This window comes from Mobula birostris, chromosome 21 (genome assembly GCF_030028105.1).
Source record: "Mobula birostris isolate sMobBir1 chromosome 21, sMobBir1.hap1, whole genome shotgun sequence".
Classification (NCBI taxonomy): domain Eukaryota; kingdom Metazoa; phylum Chordata; class Chondrichthyes; order Myliobatiformes; family Myliobatidae; genus Mobula; species Mobula birostris.
The window spans coordinates 7,377,260-7,395,895 of record NC_092390.1 but is presented as its reverse complement, the minus strand read 5'-3'; the positions used below and the strand labels follow the sequence as shown (position 1 = coordinate 7,395,895).

General features: G+C 53.8%; 1 protein-coding gene across 1 annotated transcript in view; it reads right to left on the bottom strand.

The window, feature by feature from the left end:
• Positions 1 to 18,636, bottom strand: part of LOC140185994 (semaphorin-4G-like) — a 146,993-nt gene that overhangs the window by 63,167 nt on the left and 65,190 nt on the right. The window contains exons 5-8 of the mRNA XM_072239818.1: positions 17,510 to 17,608; positions 17,301 to 17,391; positions 14,269 to 14,385; positions 9,594 to 9,748 (exon numbers count right to left, since the gene is read on the bottom strand). Of these exons, the coding sequence (XP_072095919.1) occupies positions 9,594 to 9,748; positions 14,269 to 14,385; positions 17,301 to 17,391; positions 17,510 to 17,608 (462 nt within the window). The remainder of the gene's footprint in view (positions 1 to 9,593; positions 9,749 to 14,268; positions 14,386 to 17,300; positions 17,392 to 17,509; positions 17,609 to 18,636) is intronic.

The following is an 18,636-nucleotide window of genomic DNA, read 5'->3' as shown; positions in this document are numbered from 1 at the left end:
CGGTGGGTCAGAGGAGGAGGAGTTGGTGGGTCAGAGGAGGAGGAGACGGTCGGTGGGTCAGAGGAGGAGGAGACGGTCGGTGGGTCAGAGGAGGAGACGGTCGGTGGATCAGAGGAGGAGGAGACGGTCAGTGGGTCAGAGGAGGAGACGGTCGGTGGGTCAGAGGAGGAGGAGTTGGTGGGTCAGAGGAGGAGGAGATGGTCGGTGGGTCAGAGGAGGAGGAGACGGTCGGTGGGTCAGAGGAGGAGACGGTCAATGAGTCAGAGGAGGAGGAGACGGTCTGTGGGTCAGAGGAGGAGGAGACAGTCGGTGGGTCAGAGGAGGAGGAGTCGGTCGGTGGGTCAGAGGAGGAGACGGTCGGTGGGACAGAGGAGGAGACGGTCGGTGGGTCAGAGGAGGAGGAGACGGTCGGTGGGTCAGAGGAGGAGGAGTCGGTGGGTCAGAGGAGGAGGTGTCAGTCGGTGGGTCAGAGGAGGAGACGGTCGATGAGTCAGAGGAGGAGGAGTCGGTGGGTCAGAGGAGGAGACGGTCGGTGGGTCAGAGGAGGAGGAGTCGGTGGATCAGAGGAGGAGGAGACGTTCGGTGGGTCAGAGGAGGAGACGGTCAATGAGTCAGAGGAGGAGGAGACGGTCTGTGGGTCAGAGGAGGAGGAGACGGTCGGTGGGTCAGAGGAGGAGGAGACGGTCGGTGGGTCAGAGGAAGAGGAGTCGGTCGGTGGGTCAGAGGAGGAGACGGTCGGTGGGTCAGAGGAGGAGGAGTTGGTGGGTCAGAGGAGGAGGAGACGGTCGGTGGGTCAGAGGAGGAGACGGTTGGTGGGTCAGAGGAGGAGGAGTTGGTGGGTCAGAGGAGGAGGAGACGGTCGGTGGGTCAGAGGAGGAGACGGTCAATGAGTCAGAGGAGGAGGAGACGGTCTGTGGGTCAGAGGAGGAGGAGACAGTCGGTGGGTCAGAGGAGGAAGAGTCGGTCGGTGGGTCAGAGGAGGAGACGGTCGGTGGGACAGAGGAGGAGACGGTCGGTGGGTCAGAGGAGGAGGAGACGGTCGGTGGGTCAGAGGAGGAGGAGTCGGTGGGTCAGAGGAGGAGGTGTCAGTCGGTGGGTCAGAGGAGGAGACGGTCGATGAGTCAGAGGAGGAGGAGTCGGTGGGTCAGAGGAGGAGACGGTCGGTGGGTCAGAGGAGGAGGAGTCGGTGGATCAGAGGAGGAGGAGACGGTCGGTGGGTCAGAGGAGGAGACGGTCAATGAGTCAGAGGAGGAGGAGACGGTCTGTGGGTCAGAGGAGGAGGAGACGGTCGGTGGGTCAGAGGAGGAGGAGACGGTCGGTGGGTCAGAGGAAGAGGAGTCGGTCGGTGGGTCAGAGGAGGAGACGGTCGGTGGGTCAGAGGAGGAGGAGTTGGTGGGTCAGAGGAGGAGGAGACGGTCGGTGGGTCAGAGGAGGAGACGGTCGGTGGATCAGAGGAGGAGGAGACGGTCAGTGGGTCAGAGGAGGAGACGGTCGGTGGGTCAGAGGAGGAGGAGTTGGTGGGTCAGAGGAGGAGGAGACGGTCGGTGGGTCAGAGGAGGAGGAGACGGTCGGTGGGTCAGAGGAGGAGACGGTCAATGAGTCAGAGGAGGAGGAGACGGTCTGTGGGTCAGAGGAGGAGGAGACAGTTGGTGGGTCAGAGGAGGAGGAGTCGGTCGGTGGGTCAGAGGAGGAGACGGTCGGTGGGACAGAGGAGGAGACGGTCGGTGGGTCAGAGGAGGAGGAGACGGTCGGTGGGTCAGAGGAGGAGGAGTCGGTGGGTCAGAGGAGGAGGTGTCAGTCGGTGGGTCAGAGGAGGAGACGGTCGATGAGTCAGAGGAGGAGGAGTCGGTGGGTCAGAGGAGGAGACGGTCAATGAGTCAGAGGAGGAGGAGACGGTCTGTGGGTCAGAGGAGGAGGAGACGGTCGGTGGGTCAGAGGAGGAGGAGACGGTCGGTGGGTCAGAGGAGGAGGAGTCGGTCGGTGGGTCAGAGGAGGAGACGGTCGGTGGGTCAGAGGAGGAGGAGTTGGTGGGTCAGAGGAGGAGGAGACGGTCGGTGGGTCAGAGGAGGAGACGGTTGGTGGGTCAGAGGAGGAGGAGTTGGTGGGTCAGAGGAGGAGGAGACGGTTGGTGGGTCAGAGGAGGAGGAGACGGTCGGTGGGTCAGAGGAGGAGACGGTCGGTGGGTCAGAGGAGGAGGAGTTGGTGGGTCAGAGGAGGAGGAGACGGTCGGTGGGTCAGAGGAGGAGGAGACGGTCCGTGGGTCAGAGGAGGAGACGGTCAATGAGTCAGAGGAGGAGGAGACGGTCTGTGGGTCAGAGGAGGAGGAGACGGTCGGTGGGTCAGAGGAGGAGGAGACGGTCGGTGGGTCAGAGGAGGAGGAGTCGGTCGGTGGGTCAGAGGAGGAGACGGTCGGTGGGTCAGAGGAGGAGGAGTCGGTGGGTCAGAGGAGGAGGTGTCGGTCGGTGGGTCAGAGGAGGAGGTGTCGGTCGGTGGGTCAGAGGAGGAGAGGGTCGATGAGTCAGAGGAGGAGGAGTCGGTGGGTCAGAGGAGGAGACGGTCGGTGGGTCAGAGGAGGAGGAGACGGTCGGTGGGTCAGAGGAGGAGACGGTCGGTGGGTCAGAGGAGGAGGAGTCGGTGGATCAGAGGAGGAGGAGACGGTCGGTGGGTCAGAGGAGGAGACGGTCAATGAGTCAGAGGAGGAGGAGACGGTCTGTGGGTCAGAGGAGGAGGAGACGGTCGGTGGGTCAGAGGAGGAGGAGACGGTCGGTGGGTCAGAGGAGGAGACGGTCGGTGGGTCAGAGGAGGAGGAGTCGGTGGGTCAGAGGAGGAGACGGTCGGTGGGTCAGAGGAGGAGGAGACGGTCGGTGGGTCAGAGGAGGAGGAGTCGGTGGGTCAGAGGAGGAGGAGACGGTCGGTGGGTCAGAGGAGGAGACGGTCGATGAGTCAGAGGAGGAGGAGACGGTCGGTGGGTCAGAGGAGGAGGAGACGGTCGGTGGGTCAGAGGAGGAGACGGTCGGTGGGTCAGAGGAGGAGGAGTCGGTGGGTCAGAGGAGGAGACGGTCGGTGGGTCAGAGGAGGAGACGGTCGGTGGGTCAGAGGAGGAGGAGACGGTCGGTGGGTCAGAGGAGGAGGAGTCGGTGGGTCAGAGGAGGAGGAGACGGTCGGTGGGTCAGAGGAGGAGACGGTCGGTGGGTCAGAGGAGGAGGAGACGGTCGGTGGGTCAGAGGAGGAGGAGTTGGTGGGTCAGAGGAGGAGGAGACGGTCGGTGGGTCAGAGGAGGAGGAGACGGTCGGTGGGTCAGAGGAGGAGGAGTTGGTGGGTCAGAGGAGAAGGAGACGGTCGGTGGGTCAGAGGAGGAGGAGACGGTCGGTGGGTCAGAGGAGGAGACGGTCAATGAGTCAGAGGAGGAGGAGACGGTCTGTGGGTCAGAGGAGGAGGAGACGGTCGGTGGGTCAGAGGAGGAGGAGACGGTCGGTGGGTCAGAGGAGGAGGAGTCGGTCGGTGGGTCAGAGGAGGAGACGGTCGGTGGGTCAGAGGAGGAGACGGTCGGTGGGTCAGAGGAGGAGGAGACGGTCGGTGGGTCAGAGGAGGAGGAGTCGGTGGGTCAGAGGAGGAGGTGTCGGTCGGTGGGTCAGAGGAGGAGACGGTCGATGAGTCAGAGGAGGAGGAGTCGGTGGGTCAGAGGAGGAGACGGTCGGTGGGTCAGAGGAGGAGGAGACGGTCGGTGGGTCAGAGGAGGAGACGGTCGGTGGGTCAGAGGAGGAGGAGTCGGTGGATCAGAGGAGGAGGAGACGGCCGGTGGGTCAGAGGAGGAGACGGTCAATGAGTCAGAGGAGGAGGAGACGGTCTGTGGGTCAGAGGAGGAGGAGACGGTCGGTGGGTCAGAGGAGGAGGAGACGGTCGGTGGGTCAGAGGAGGAGGAGTCGGTCGGTGGGTCAGATGAGGAGACGGTCGGTGGGTCAGAGGAGGAGACGGTCGGTGGGTCAGAGGAGGAGGAGACGGTCGGTGGGTCAGAGGAGGAGGAGTCGGTGGGTCAGAGGAGGAGGTGTCGGTCGGTGGGTCAGTGGAGGAGACGGTCGATGAGTCAGAGGAGGAGGAGTCGGTGGGTCAGAGGAGCAGGTGTCGGTCGGTGGGTCAGAGGAGGAGACGGTCGATGAGTCAGAGGAGGAGGAGACGGTCGGTGGGTCAGAGGAGGAGGAGACGGTCGGTGGGTCAGAGGAGGAGACGGTCGGTGGGTCAGAGGAGGAGGAGTCGGTGGGTCAGAGGAGGAGACGGTCGGTGGGTCAGAGGAGGAGGAGACGGTCGGTGGGTCAGAGGAGGAGACGGTCGGTGGGTCAGAGGAGGAGACGGTCGGTGGGTCAGAGGAGGAGGAGACGGTCGGTGGGTCAGAGGAGGAGGAGTTGGTGGGTCAGAGGAGGAGGAGACGGTCGGTGGGTCAGAGGAGGAGGAGTTGGTGGGTCAGAGGAGGAGGAGACGGTCGGTGGGTCAGAGGAGGAGGAGACGGTCGGTGGGTCAGAGGAGGAGACGGTCGGTGGGTCAGAGGAGGAGGAGTTGGTGGGTCAGAGGAGGAGGAGACGGTCGGTGGGTCAGAGGAGGAGGAGACGGTCGGTGGGTCAGAGGAGGAGACGGTCAATGAGTCAGAGGAGGAGGAGACGGTCTGTGGGTCAGAGGAGGAGGAGACGGTCGGTGGGTCAGAGGAGGAGGAGACGGTCGGTGGGTCAGAGGAGGAGTCGGTCGGTGGGTCAGAGGAGGAGACGGTCGGTGGGTCAGAGGAGGAGACGGTCGGTGGGTCAGAGGAGGAGGAGACGGTCGGTGGGTCAGAGGAGGAGGAGTCGGTGGGTCAGAGGAGGAGGTGTCAGTCGGTGGGTCAGAGGAGGAGACGGTCGGTGGGTCAGAGGAGGAGGAGTCGGTGGATCAGAGGAGGAGGAGACGGTCGGTGGGTCAGAGGAGGAGACGGTCAATGAGTCAGAGGAGGAGGAGACGGTCAGTGGGTCAGAGGAGGAGGAGACGGTCGGTGGGTCAGAGGAGGAGGAGTCGGTGGGTCAGAGGAGGAGGTGTCAGTCGGTGGGTCAGAGGAGGAGACGGTCGGTGGGTCAGAGGAGGAGGAGTCGGTGGATCAGAGGAGGAGGAGACGGTCGGTGGGTCAGAGGAGGAGACGGTCAATGAGTCAGAGGAGGAGGAGACGGTCGGTGGGTCAGAGGAGGAGGAGACGGTCGGTGGGTCAGAGGAGGAGATGGTCAATGAGTCAGAGGAGGAGGAGACGGTCTGTGGGTCAGAGGAGGAGGAGACGGTCGGTGGGTCAGAGGAGGAGGAGACGGTCGGTGGGTCAGAGGAGGAGTCGGTCGGTGGGTCAGAGGAGGAGACGGTCAGTGGGTCAGAGGAGGAGACGGTCGGTGGGTCAGAGGAGGAGGAGACGGTCGGTGGGTCAGAGGAGGAGGAGTCGGTGGGTCAGAGGAGGAGGTGTCAGTCGGTGGGTCAGAGGAGGAGACGGTCGGTGGGTCAGAGGAGGAGGAGTCGGTGGATCAGAGGAGGAGGAGACGGTCGGTGGGTCAGAGGAGGAGACGGTCAATGAGTCAGAGGAGGAGGAGACGGTCGGTGGGTCAGAGGAGGAGGAGACGGTCGGTGGGTCAGAGGAGGAGGAGTCGGTGGGTCAGAGGAGGAGGTGTCAGTCGGTGGGTCAGAGGAGGAGACGGTCGGTGGGTCAGAGGAGGAGGAGTCGGTGGATCAGAGGAGGAGGAGACGGTCGGTGGGTCAGAGGAGGAGACGGTCAATGAGTCAGAGGAGGAGGAGACGGTCGGTGGGTCAGAGGAGGAGGAGACGGTCGGTGGGTCAGAGGAGGAGGAGTCGGTCGGTGGGTCAGAGGAGGAGACGGTCGGTGGGTCAGAGGAGGAGGAGACGGTCGGTGGGTCAGAGGAGGAGGAGTCGGTGGGTCAGAGGAGGAGGTGTCGGTCGGTGGGTCAGAGGAGGAGACGGTCGATGAGTCAGAGGAGGAGGAGTCGGTGGGTCAGAGGAGGAGGTGTCGGTCGGTGGGTCAGAGGAGGAGACGGTCGGTGGGTCAGAGGAGGAGGAGTCGGTGGATCAGAGGAGGAGGAGACGGTCGGTGGGTCAGAGGAGGAGACGGTCAATGAGTCAGAGGAGGAGGAGACGGTCGGTGGGTCAGAGGAGGAGGAGACGGTCGGTGGGTCAGAGGAGGAGGAGTCGGTGGGTCAGAGGAGGAGGTGTCAGTCGGTGGGTCAGAGGAGGAGACGGTCGGTGGGTCAGAGGAGGAGGAGTCGGTGGATCAGAGGAGGAGGAGACGGTCGGTGGGTCAGAGGAGGAGGAGTTGGTGGGTCAGAGGAGGAGGAGACGGTCGGTGGGTCAGAGGAGGAGGAGACGGTCGGTGGGTCAGAGGAGGAGACGGTCAATGAGTCAGAGGAGGAGGAGACGGTCTGTGGGTCAGAGGAGGAGGAGACGGTCGGTGGGTCAGAGGAGGAGGAGACGGTCGGTGGGTCAGAGGAGGAGTCGGTCGGTGGGTCAGAGGAGGAGACGGTCGGTGGGTCAGAGGAGGAGACGGTCGGTGGGTCAGAGGAGGAGGAGACGGTCGGTGGGTCAGAGGAGGAGGAGTCGGTGGGTCAGAGGAGGAGGTGTCAGTCGGTGGGTCAGAGGAGGAGACGGTCGGTGGGTCAGAGGAGGAGGAGTCGGTGGATCAGAGGAGGAGGAGACGGTCGGTGGGTCAGAGGAGGAGACGGTCAATGAGTCAGAGGAGGAGGAGACGGTCGGTGGGTCAGAGGAGGAGGAGACGGTCGGTGGGTCAGAGGAGGAGGAGTCGGTGGGTCAGAGGAGGAGGTGTCAGTCGGTGGGTCAGAGGAGGAGACGGTCGGTGGGTCAGAGGAGGAGGAGTCGGTGGATCAGAGGAGGAGGAGACGGTCGGTGGGTCAGAGGAGGAGACGGTCAATGAGTCAGAGGAGGAGGAGACGGTCGGTGGGTCAGAGGAGGAGGAGACGGTCGGTGGGTCAGAGGAGGAGGAGTCGGTCGGTGGGTCAGAGGAGGAGACGGTCGGTGGGTCAGAGGAGGAGGAGACAGTCGGTGGGTCAGAGGAGGAGTAGTCGGTGGGTCAGAGGAGGAGGTGTCGGTCGGTGGGTCAGAGGAGGAGACGGTCGATGAGTCAGAGGAGGAGGAGTCGGTGGGTCAGAGGAGGAGGTGTCGGTCGGTGGGTCAGAGGAGGAGACGGTCGATGAGTCAGAGGAGGAGGAGACGGTCGGTGGGTCAGAGGAGGAGGAGACGGTGGGTGGGTCAGAGGAGGAGACGGTCGATGGGTCAGAGGAGGAGGAGACGGTCGGTGGGTCAGAGGAGGAGGAGACGGTCTGTGGGTCAGAGGAGGAGACGGTCGGTGGGTCAGAGGAGGAGATGGTCGGTGGGTCAGAGGAGGAGGAGTCGGTGGGTCAGAGGAGGAGGAGACGGTGGGTCAGAGGAGGGGATGGTCGGTGGGTCAGACGGGGGGAACCTACTGATGTGTTGGAGGAGCTGGATTGGGTTTGGAGAGCTATCCTGGTTGCTGCCTGCTACTGACAGGCTTTAGAGTTGGAGTGTAAAGGCGACGCAAAAAGTCACTGCAATTGTGTTGGATGTTTCTCTTGTAACAACAGGACTCCGTTGCATATTGACAATGAAAGATACCACAGGCTTGTTTGCCTTGTGTGGTGGTGAGACAGACGGTGTGGGAGTTGCGTAGCCTTGGTTGTAGTAGAAACTCGGGGTGCAGAGTTATCTGCTGCTGTCGTCCAGGTGAGGAGACGCTGGAGGTGGTGTATCGTGGTGTCCGTGCTCAGTTGGGTGCTGGCCTCTCCTACTGGAGCTGCCTCCAGTGTTTCAGTCAGTGCAGTGCCAGGCTGGATTGTCAGAGAGTGCACCATCAATTTGCAGGCCATGTTGTTCAGGGACTTGGGCTATACAGTATATCTGTTCTTTTTTTGCTCACTGTTTTGAATGTGCTGTATGTTTTTGCCACCTTGGCCCCAGAGGAACATTGTTCTGTTTGACTGTCTCCACATATGGTTGAATGATAATTTAACTTGATTTGAGAAGAACAAAGGATCAGGGTGGAGAGGGGTAAAGAGAGAAGAACAGGAGGAGAGGATGGAGAGAGAAAGACTGGGTGGAGGGGGGAGAAGAGAGAAGGATCTGGAAGGAGAGAGAAGGGGCAGTGTGGACAGAGGAAGAAAGAGGAGGACTGGGTTGGAGAGGGATCAGGAGGAGACTGGAGTGGAGAGGGCTGGGGAGAGGAGGACTGGGCTGGAGAGGGAGAGGAGAGAGGGACTGGTGTGGAGAGAGAAGGACCTGGGGTGAGAGAGAAAATGAGAGAGAAGAGGGACTGAGGTGGAGAGGGCCCTAGCTGGTCACTTTCCTGAGGCAGAAGGAATTGTAGACAGAGTCAGTGGAGAGGAGGCCGGTCACTAACTCTATCTCTCTGCCCATTGATGTCATTGACCTGCTGAACACCAGTGTTACTTGAGGCCAGTGGAACGTTGGTTAAGAGGTTCGTGCAAAAGACACACCATTAACCAATAACATGGAATTCTGAAGTCAGCCTGGTTTTGTACTCGAGTGTCCGTAGTGAGTCCAGAACCCATTTCCTCTTGTTATTAAACGTACAGGCAGACCCCAGTTACAAAAACACTGCATCCCTGAGATAAGCACGCAGTGCTGGAGGAACTCAGCAGGCCATGCAGCATCCATGGAGGGGAGTAAACAGACAACGTTTGGGGCCGAGACTCTTCACCAGGGTCTGAGCCTGAAGCCACTCCTCAGGGACATTCTTGAGAACTGTTTGTGACCCCAACTATAGGGTGCTCGTGAAGATCGACACTCCATTTGCACACACCAGTCGATCCATATCGGCCCTCTTTGGGTTACCTCTGGTACAAACGAAAGAAGCCACAATGACCGGGGTGGGGTTGAGCTGAGCAGACTCACTCGCTCACTCGCCGAGTCGGTGAGGCTGGCTGGCGGTCGCTCTTGCTGTGCCTGCTCGCTCTCCTATCACCACCGCCGCTTTGGTGACGCTGTCCCACAGGGCAGCACGGCAGCGTTGCAGTCAGCACAAGACTTTACTGCACCCGGTAATCACTGACCGGGGTTCAATTCCTGCAGCTGTCTTTAAGGATTTTGTACATCCCCCACTGGCTTCCTCTGGGCACTCTACAGGTTTGGGTTAGTAGTTTCTGGCCATGCTCTGTTGGCTCAAAAGCTTGGAGGCACTTCCAGGTTGCCTCCTTGCCTCCAGCATGTATCGTACATTGACAAACAATTCCTCTCCCTCTCCCTTCGCATCATCATCGCTTCATCGCTTCTCCGCCCTTCTCCACCTCCTCTCACCCTCCATTTTCCCCTCCTCCGTCCCCTTTCCACTTAGGTCCTCCCCACCCCCACTAACCCTCTCCTCCCCCTTTTCCCTTTCCCCCTTTCCTCCATTCCCCCCTCCCTTCCACACCCATCCACTTTGCCTCTCACTCTCCCTCCACTCTCCCTCCCACTCCCCCTCCCTTTGCCTCCCACTCACCCCTCCCGCTCCCCTCTTCCCTCCTCTTCCCCTCCTGCTCCAGGCATCCTCTGACCTTGCAGATCCGGGCCACCCAGCTGACCATTGGCTTTCCATTAAACTTGTACTCTCTCGCCAGCTTCTCCGTGAAGAAGAAGTAAATCTTGTCGTCGTCGCCCACAGAGCTGTTGTCACTCTCCCTCAACAACACGGAGTCGACGAAGTCTAGGTCTGAAATGAAGAGAGAGAGCAGTGAGTGCTTGCGTGAGATAAGGACACAAGGCAGAGGTACAGAAGGGGCGCGCGCGGTACCGGCACAGACATCTCCTTCCTTGATCAAGAACTTGTCTTATCCCATTTCCAGCATTCTGCCTCCCATTTCACTGAGGAGGATTCAAGTGGCCATCCCTCCCGGCCATCAGTAGTATCTCCAGGAAGTGCTGCCTGAAGAGGGCAATATCTTCACCACCACCCAGCCACATTACTTCCTCACAGGCACCTTCAGGCCGGAGCAACAGAAACCTGAAGTTCCACGCCACAGTTTCAAGAACAGCTACATCCATTCAGCCACTTGGTTCCTGAACGAGCCAGCACAACCCTGATCACTGCCTCACCATCTCAACACTACAGCCACTTTGATCACTTTGCACTAAAATGGACCATGTTCTTTTTGTTCTAATTGTGTGCTCCTCGTGTACATACTCTGTTTAACTAATGTTTAATTTTTGCTTTTCCTGTGAATGCCACTTACTGTTCCCAATGTTTTGTGCCTGTGATGCTGTTGCAGGTTAGTTTTTCATTGTACCTGTGAGCCTTGACTTTAATGTCATATATTTGCATAAATGACCATGGACTCAAGTGTAACTTTAAACTTGGGACTCTGAATCAGGGCAATGAAATGGAGACACAAGAGAGTGGAGATAGTGTCATTTGGAGTGACAAGCCTACTGCCGGAGGAAGTCAGCAGATTGGGAAGTTCCTGTGGAGGAAAAGCTCTAATGCAAGGTCTCGGCATGATGTGCCAACCATCCCTTTGCCAAGAACAGTGAATTATGGCCCAAGAGCTGCACCTGATGCGATGTTTTGTAGAGTTTAAACCTTCAGAAGCACAGAAGGTCTCTGCCACTCCCTCAGGATGTTCCAGAAGGCGATCCAACACCAGTCACCTAACACTCACTCCATTCCCCACAGCCACAGAACACAGAGGAGTTCAGCAGAAACAGGCCCTTCAGCTGACAATGTCTGCACCGAATGTGGTGCCGACTTAAACTCGTTCTCCTCTGGCTGAACGGGGCTTGCAAAGCACAGGCAGCAAAAGAATCATTTCAAAAGCTGTCATATTATGATGAAAAGATTATATATCAAGAACTTGTTTTTGGTATTCATTCACATGATTCAGACCCCCTCTGATTAGCAGGGAGTAATGAATTCTTGGCTGTATTGCACAGCAGAGAGGTGGGAGTTGAGCTTGTAATAGTGACATAAAGGAGGACCATGCAGGGTTAGTACCAGGCAGTGAAAGACTCAACTGGCCTAGTGAACTCATGCCTGGTTCCCAGTCTACCAACAGCTTCATGAAACTCCAGGATGGAAGCTTATCATTGTACGCAAGTGGAACTACACACAACTTCCGTAGCTTGACACTGTAAAAGGCTTATCTTACTACAGATATACACAGCACATTGTGGGATAGAGACAGTGGCGGGCAAGAAGTAGATAAGAAAAGAGTTTAAAGATAATGGAACACACACAAAATGTTGGAGGACTCAGCAGGCCAGGTAGCATCTATGGAAAAGAGTAAACAGCCGATGTTTCAGGCCAAAACCCTTCATCAAGATTGGAAATGAAGGGGAGAAGTCAGAGTAAGACGCTTGGGGTGGCGGGGGGTGGGGGAGAAGTACAAAGTGGTAGGTGGTAGGTGATAGGTGGAACTGGGGGGAGGATGGGATGAAGTAAAGACCTGGGAAGTTGATTGGCAAATGAGATAAAGGGCTGGGGAAGGGGGAATCTGATAGGAGACGATAGACGACCATGGAAGAAAGGGAAGGAGGAAGAGCATCAGAGGGTGGTGATGGGCAGGGGATGAGCTTGAGAGAGGGAAACAGTAATGGTGAATGGTGAAGGGGGGGAGGCATTACTGGAAGTTTGAGAAATTGATGTTCATGCCATCCAGTTGGAGGCTGCCCGGACGGACTATAAGGTGTCGCTCTTCCAACCTGAGTGTGGCCTCATCCTGGCAGCAGAGGAGCCCATGGACTGACATGTTGGGATGGGAATGGGAAGTAGAATTGAAATGGGTGGCTTCTGGGAAATCTGGCTTTTTGTGGTGGATGGAGTGAAGGTGCTTGATGAAGAAGTCTCCTGATCTCCTGTCAGATTCCCCTTCCTTCAGCCCTTTATCCCTTTCACCAATCAACTTTCCAGCCCTTTACTTCATCCCCTCTTCCTCCCCAGTTTCACCCATCTGCTTATGTTTCTTCCTCCCCTCCCCCCACCTTCTCACTCTGACTTCTCTCCTTCCTTTCCCATCCTGATGAAGGGTCTCAGCCCAAAACGTTAACTATTTACTCTTTTCCATAGACGCTGCCTGGCCGCTGAGTTCCTCCAGCATTTTGTGTGTGTTGCTTTGGATTTCCAGCAGCTGCAGATTTTCTTGAGTTTGTGTTTAAGAATAATGAAAACTTTGGATCGGAAAGCAATATTTGGGTGTATAATGGAGTATGGGAGGATGAATACAGGGCCTTGGTGGAGGACTTTGTCAAATGTTGCAAGCTGAATCCTCTGCAGCTCAATATTAGTAAGATATAGGAGATGGTGATGGACTTTGGGAAGACCAATCCTGCACTGCTCCCTGTTACTATTGACGGTGAGGACCTACAAGTACCTGGGGGTGCACCTGGATGACAGACTTGAGGCTGTGTACAAGGAAGGTCAGAGTTGCCTGTACTTCCTGAGGAGACTGAGGTCTTTTGGAGTATGCAGTCCTTTATTTCACACATTCTACCAGTCTGTTGTCGCCAGTACAATCTTCTCTGCGGTGGTGTGCTGGAGCAATGGCATCAACATGGGTGATGCCAACAGACTCAATGAACTGATTAGAAAGGCTGGCTTTGTTACAGGAGTCAAACTGGACACACTGGAGGCTGTGGTAGAACAAAGGACCCTATGGAAAATCCTGGCAACTCTGGAAAATGTTTCTCACCCTCCGCATGCCACCTTGGCTGAACAGAGGAGCACTTTTAGTAATAGACTAAAACAACTGTGCTGCCCCAAAGAGGTCATTCTTACCCTCGGCTATTAGGCTGTATAATGAGTCAACCTATAGCTGGGGAAGTGATGTTTCCTTCTGTTAGACTGTTTGTAGTAACTTATTTTTTATTCTTTCTACTTCTCTTCTAATATCTGTGCACTTGCACTGCTACTGAGACACTGTAATTTCCTTCAGGATCAATAAAGTATCTCTCAATCTCTCTACCTGTTCCAGGATGAGTGATTCCCTGCTGACATCAGCCTGTACTAAGGAGGGAATATCTCCTGAAGGTGAACTCTGGACATCATGTGAATTCTTTTCATTTACACTGACCAAGACCCTTGCTTAATACCTATTACTAATTAGAACATAGAACATAGAACATAGAATAGTACAGCACAGTACAGGCCCTTCGGCCCACAATGTTGTACCGACCCTTAAACCCTGCGTCCCATATAACCCCCCACCTTAAATTCCCCCATACAGTATACCTGTCTAGTAGTCTCTTAAATTTCACTAGTGGATCTGCCTCCACCACTGACTCAGGCAGTGCATTCCCCACACCAACCACTCTCTGAGTAAAAAACCTTCCTCTAATATCCCCTTTGAACTTCCCACCCCTTACCTTAAAGCCATGTCCTCTTGTATTGAGCAGTGGTGCCCTGGGGAAGAGGCGCTGGCTATCCACTCTATCTATTCCTCTTAATATCTTGTACGCCTCTATCATGTCTCCTCTCATCCTCCTCCTCTCCAAAGAGTAAAGCCCTAGTTCCCTTAATCTCTGATCATAATGCATACTCTCTTAACCAGGCAGCATCCTGGTAAATCTCCTCTGTACCCTTTCCAATGCTTCCACATCCTTCCTATAGTGAGGTGACCAGAACTGGACACAGTACTCCAAGTGTGGCCTAACCAGAGTTTTATTGCTCCTAGACTGACTGGCTTGCCAGATATTGTGGAAGAAAATTAACCATCAACCATTTCGTGGGGCACTGGAGTCAAAAATAGCTCTGAGATTGAAGGGTTAAAGTCCAGTAGCTTCATGACCACCATGAATGCTGCTGACTCACAGTTCCAGGGACCCAGCATTGACCCTGTGGCATTTGCACACTTTCTCTGTGACCATGTGGGTTTCCTCCCTCATCTCAGAGAGGTCCTTGATGGCTGGTTGCCTGGCCACTGTGTGGTGTGAGTTGTAGAAACTGAGGGGGAATTGATGAGAAAATGAAGAGAATAAAAAGGTTTTATGTAATATTGATGTAGTGTGGGTCAGTATAGTCTCAGTGGGCTGAAGGGCCTGTTTCCAAGCTGGAGGATTCTTATGAGCTTCCCTGAGGAAAGAATCCGCTCTACTGAACGGCCATTATCTGAAGTATTGACTCTGTTTCTTTCTCCCCAGACACTACCTGGTTTGCCGAGTGTTTCCGATATTTTCTGTTTTTGTTTCAGTCCAGAGCAGCTGTCTCAGAAAGAGGGAAGTATTAATGATTAAAGTTCTTACCGTTGGACGAGTAGGAAAACCAATCTTCCATCTGGAATGGGTGCGTCTCAGGGAACCGTTTGATGTTCGCCTGTCCGCTGTGGAACCCGTAGAGTGTGGCAGCGTAGATTTTATTGTCTGTGAGAAAGCAGATCATGGAGGTTTGAGCCAGTAACGATCTCAGCCCATTTAATGTTCTAACTAGAAACTGAAAAACAACTTTACAAGCACATGATTGAACTTGAGAGCTACAAGGCATAATTCTGTGAATCAGGTGATCATGAGGAAAGGTCAAAGAGGTTCCTGCCTACCCAACCCTTTAACTGCAATGCAATGCCATTTTATTTCATCCTATCAGGTTAATTCCCTGTGTTCCACCCAATGTGCTCTCCCACCTTCTCTGCTGCTGCAACCAACCTGTGTCTTTTTCTCAGTTCTGATGATGGGTCCCAGACATCTACTTATTCAGAGATACAGTGCAAAACAGGCCCAATGTAACAGTAACTGGCCCAGCAACACACCTGGACTGATCACAGGACAACTTATAACGACCAGCTACCATGAAACGTGGTGCCTGATCTGCTGAGTTTCTCAAGCTTTTACTGGTGTTGGGTAATGACCTTGGCCAGGTGAATGACCTCTCAATGAGAGAACAGTTAGATGACAGTGACCAGAACTCGTTAACATTCAGCATAGTTACAGTTAAAATTAGGTATGGTCCTTATCGGAGAGTTTTAAATTAGAGAAGGGAAAATTACAAGGGTGTTAGGCAGGAACTAAGAAGAATTAATCAGGAAATCAGGAACACCTTTTTTCCTGACAAGTCCACATCAGACATGTGGAGGGTTTTTAAAGATCGATTGCGCAGAGTACAGGAAAAGCATGTTCCTGTTAGAAGGAAGGATGGAGATGGAAAGATAAGAGAAGCTTGGATGTCCAGAGAGGTGATGAATTTAGTCAAGAAGAACAAGGAAAGATATGTAAAACTTCGGAAGTCAGGATCAAACAGAGCCCATGAGGATTATAAAGAAGCCAGACAGGAACTAAAGAAGGGAATTAGGAAGGGCAGACAGGCATTGGAAAGTCCTCAGCAAGTAGGATTAAGGTGAATCCCGAGGCATTCAAGAGAAAGACAATAACTAGGGAGAGGGTAGGACCACTCAGGGATAAAGCGGATGCAGAGAATGTGAGTGAGGTACTTAATGAGTACTTTGCTTCAGTATTTAACAAGGAAAAGGATATGGAGGACCAGGAGATTAGTGGCTGAGTGCATAAATATGTTAGAGTGTTTAGACGTCAAGGAGAAGGAAGTGTTGGCTTCCCTAATGAGTATTAAAGTGGATTAATCCCCAGGGCCTGATGGATTTACCCCAGGTTATTGAGTGATGCAAGAAACAAGATTGCTGGGCTCTTGACCAGTATCTCAGTGTCCTCTCTCGGCATAGGTGGGGTCCTGGAGGACTGGAAAATGGTTAATGTTGTACCTCTATTTGAGAAGGGAACAAGGGAAAATCCTGGGAAATACAGACCAGTGAGTCTCACGTCAGTTGTAGGGAATTGCTGGAGAAAATTCTTAGGGATAGGATGTATGAACATTTGGAAGCCCATGGACTAACTAGGGAGAGCCAGCATGGCTTTGTGTGGGGCAGGTCATGCCTTACCAACTTGATCGAGTTTTTTGCAATGTGACAAAAGAGATTGATGAGCATAGGTCAGGGGACGCTGTCTACATGGATTTTAGTAAGGCATTTGACAAAGTCCCTCATGGGAGGCTAATCCAGTAGATTAGGATGCATGGGGTTCACGGCAAATTGGCTGTTTAGAATCAGAACTGGCCTGTGAATAGAAGACAGAGAGTACTGGTTGAGGGTACTTATGTGAGCTGGAGGTCTGTAATTCGTGGAGATCTGCAGGGGTTTGTGATGTAGAGAAATGACCTGGATGAAAATGTAGCTGGGTGGGTTAGTAAGGTTGCCAATGATACGAAGATTGGTGGAGTTGTGGATTGTGTAGAAGACTGACAAAGAACACAGTGTGATATTGATCAGTTGCAGATAGGGGCAGAGAAATGGCAAATGGAGTTTAACCCAGATAAATGCAAGGAGATAAATCATTGCTAAGGGCAAGACCTTTAATAGTGTTGCTGTGCAGCAAGATCTTGGGATCTAAGTTCATAGCTCCATGAAGGTGGCTACACAGGTTGACAAGGTGGTTAAGAAAGCTTAGGTAATGATTGCTTTTATTAGTCGGGGCATTGAGTTCAAAAGTCAAGAGGTTGTGTTGCAACTTCGGCCACATCTGGACTATTGCATACAGTTCTGGTCGCCCCACTATAGGAAGGACGTTGAGACTTTGGAGAGGGTGCAGAAGAGGTTTACCAGAATGCTGCCTAGATTAGAGGCTATATGCTATCATGAGCATCTGGACAAACTTGGGGTGCTTACTTTGGAACAGTGGGGCCCAAGGGGTGAATGAGCTGATAGAGAATAATAAGATTATGAGAGGCATAGATTGAATAGACAGGGAGTATCTTTTTCTCAGGGTAGAAATGTCTAACACCAGAGGGCATGCATTGAAGGTGAGAAGGGTTAGGTTCAAAGGGAATATGAGGGCTAAGGTTTTTACACAGAGTCATGGAGGCCTGGAATGTGCTGCCTGGTATGTGGTAGAGGCAAATACATTAGAGGCTTTTAAGAGACGTTAAGATAGGCATATGAATATGAGGAAGATGGAGGGATATGGACATTGTGTAGATAGGAGGGATTAGCTTTAGGGTTTTTTAAATTTACTTTTTAGCTGGTTAGGTACAACTTTGTGGGCTGAAAGGCCTGTTCCTGAGCTGTGATACTGCTTTTATTTCAGATTTCCAGTGTCTGTAGCTTTTTCGTTGATTTTTCACTCCAAATAGAATTTCCAGCATCTCCTTCCGACTCACAAACCAGACATTAAGGACAGACACCATGGTGAAATCAAACATTGATAGCAGTTTGCTCAGACACAAAATTGAAATACAAAAATTCACCTCAGGATGTGCCCAAGGCTTTAACACTCACCAATGATGACACCTGTGTATCCAACCGTGGGGTTATAAGGGCAAAATTCTTTCCCACTATGGACAGCTGATAAAGTGAATTTTTCAATCTCCTTTGTGGACAGAAGGGGTGGGAGGTGGGGAAGAAGATGATCAAAGTAATCAGTATAACTTGAGACGGCGTTCAGTGTAATAGAATACAACTCTGAAAATGCTGGAAGAAATACTCACAATGTAGGCGCAGTGCGGGTTAAATGAATTGGTGCCACAGGTGAATAAATGGGTTTCATTGAATCTTTGCAGAAAACGGATGTAGTTATAACAGTCCACCTTTAAAGAGCACAAGAGAAGCAGGTCAGTATTGAAATGTCCCGAATTTTATTTCAATACACTAGCATCTATCAGATTGCGTTGGGCACTTGGCCAAATGGTTAAGGCGTTTGTCTCATGATCTGAAGTTTGCTAGTCCGAGCCTCAGCTGTGGCAGCGTGTTAAGTGCCTTGAGCAAGGCACTTAACCACATGTTGCTCTAGTGTCTGTGCGAGGAGTGGCGCACCAATCTGCGTCTTGTAAATCACGAGAATGCCCAACACAGGCCTCTCACTGTTTGAGTTGATGTTCCCTCCCCTCCCTATCAGTAACAACCTTCATTTACAAAACACCTTGATGTGACAGAATGTCCCAATGCGCTCACAAGAAAGAACACAGTTAGGAGCAAGAAAAATAAAGTCTCGTCTAGTCCAAGGTGACCAAAGTGGTGATACTGTTGACAAACTGTAGTGATTAGGTGTCTTGCTGGATGACTCAAGAACTGAATGGTTGAAGGAAGGTAGGTATTCTTGAACCAGGTCAAAGAGTTAGGTTCTAAGGGAAACTTTAAAGAGTTGAGAAAAGTTTAGGAAACAATTCCAAGGGTTGAATTGCCTGCAGCTGAAATTTTCCACACCTGCTGACACCTCTGGGTGTGGTGGAGAAATTGAAACTGGGGCTGCACAAGATGCCAGAGCTGGTGGCATCTGGACCTTGGACGGTTTCAGCAGTTTACTAAGTGATAGAAAGGTGCAGTTACAAAAACGCAGGTAGGAACCTCAGGTCTGAGGTTGTGCTGCATGTAGCAACAGCGGATGGGTGAATGGGTCAAAGGGAAAAGCATTTCAGTTAACTTTATATGATCTTATCCATTTCCCAAGCAACACTGAAAGTGCTAGAGGAACTCAGCAAGTCAGGCAGGGTGTATGGAGGGAAGCTGACAGCTGATATTTTGGGTCAATATCCTTCATTGGGATTGGAAAGACGGAGATAATCGGTATAGAGAGGGGGAGGGAAAGGGTAGCAAGTAAAGTGTAGTTGCACGTCAG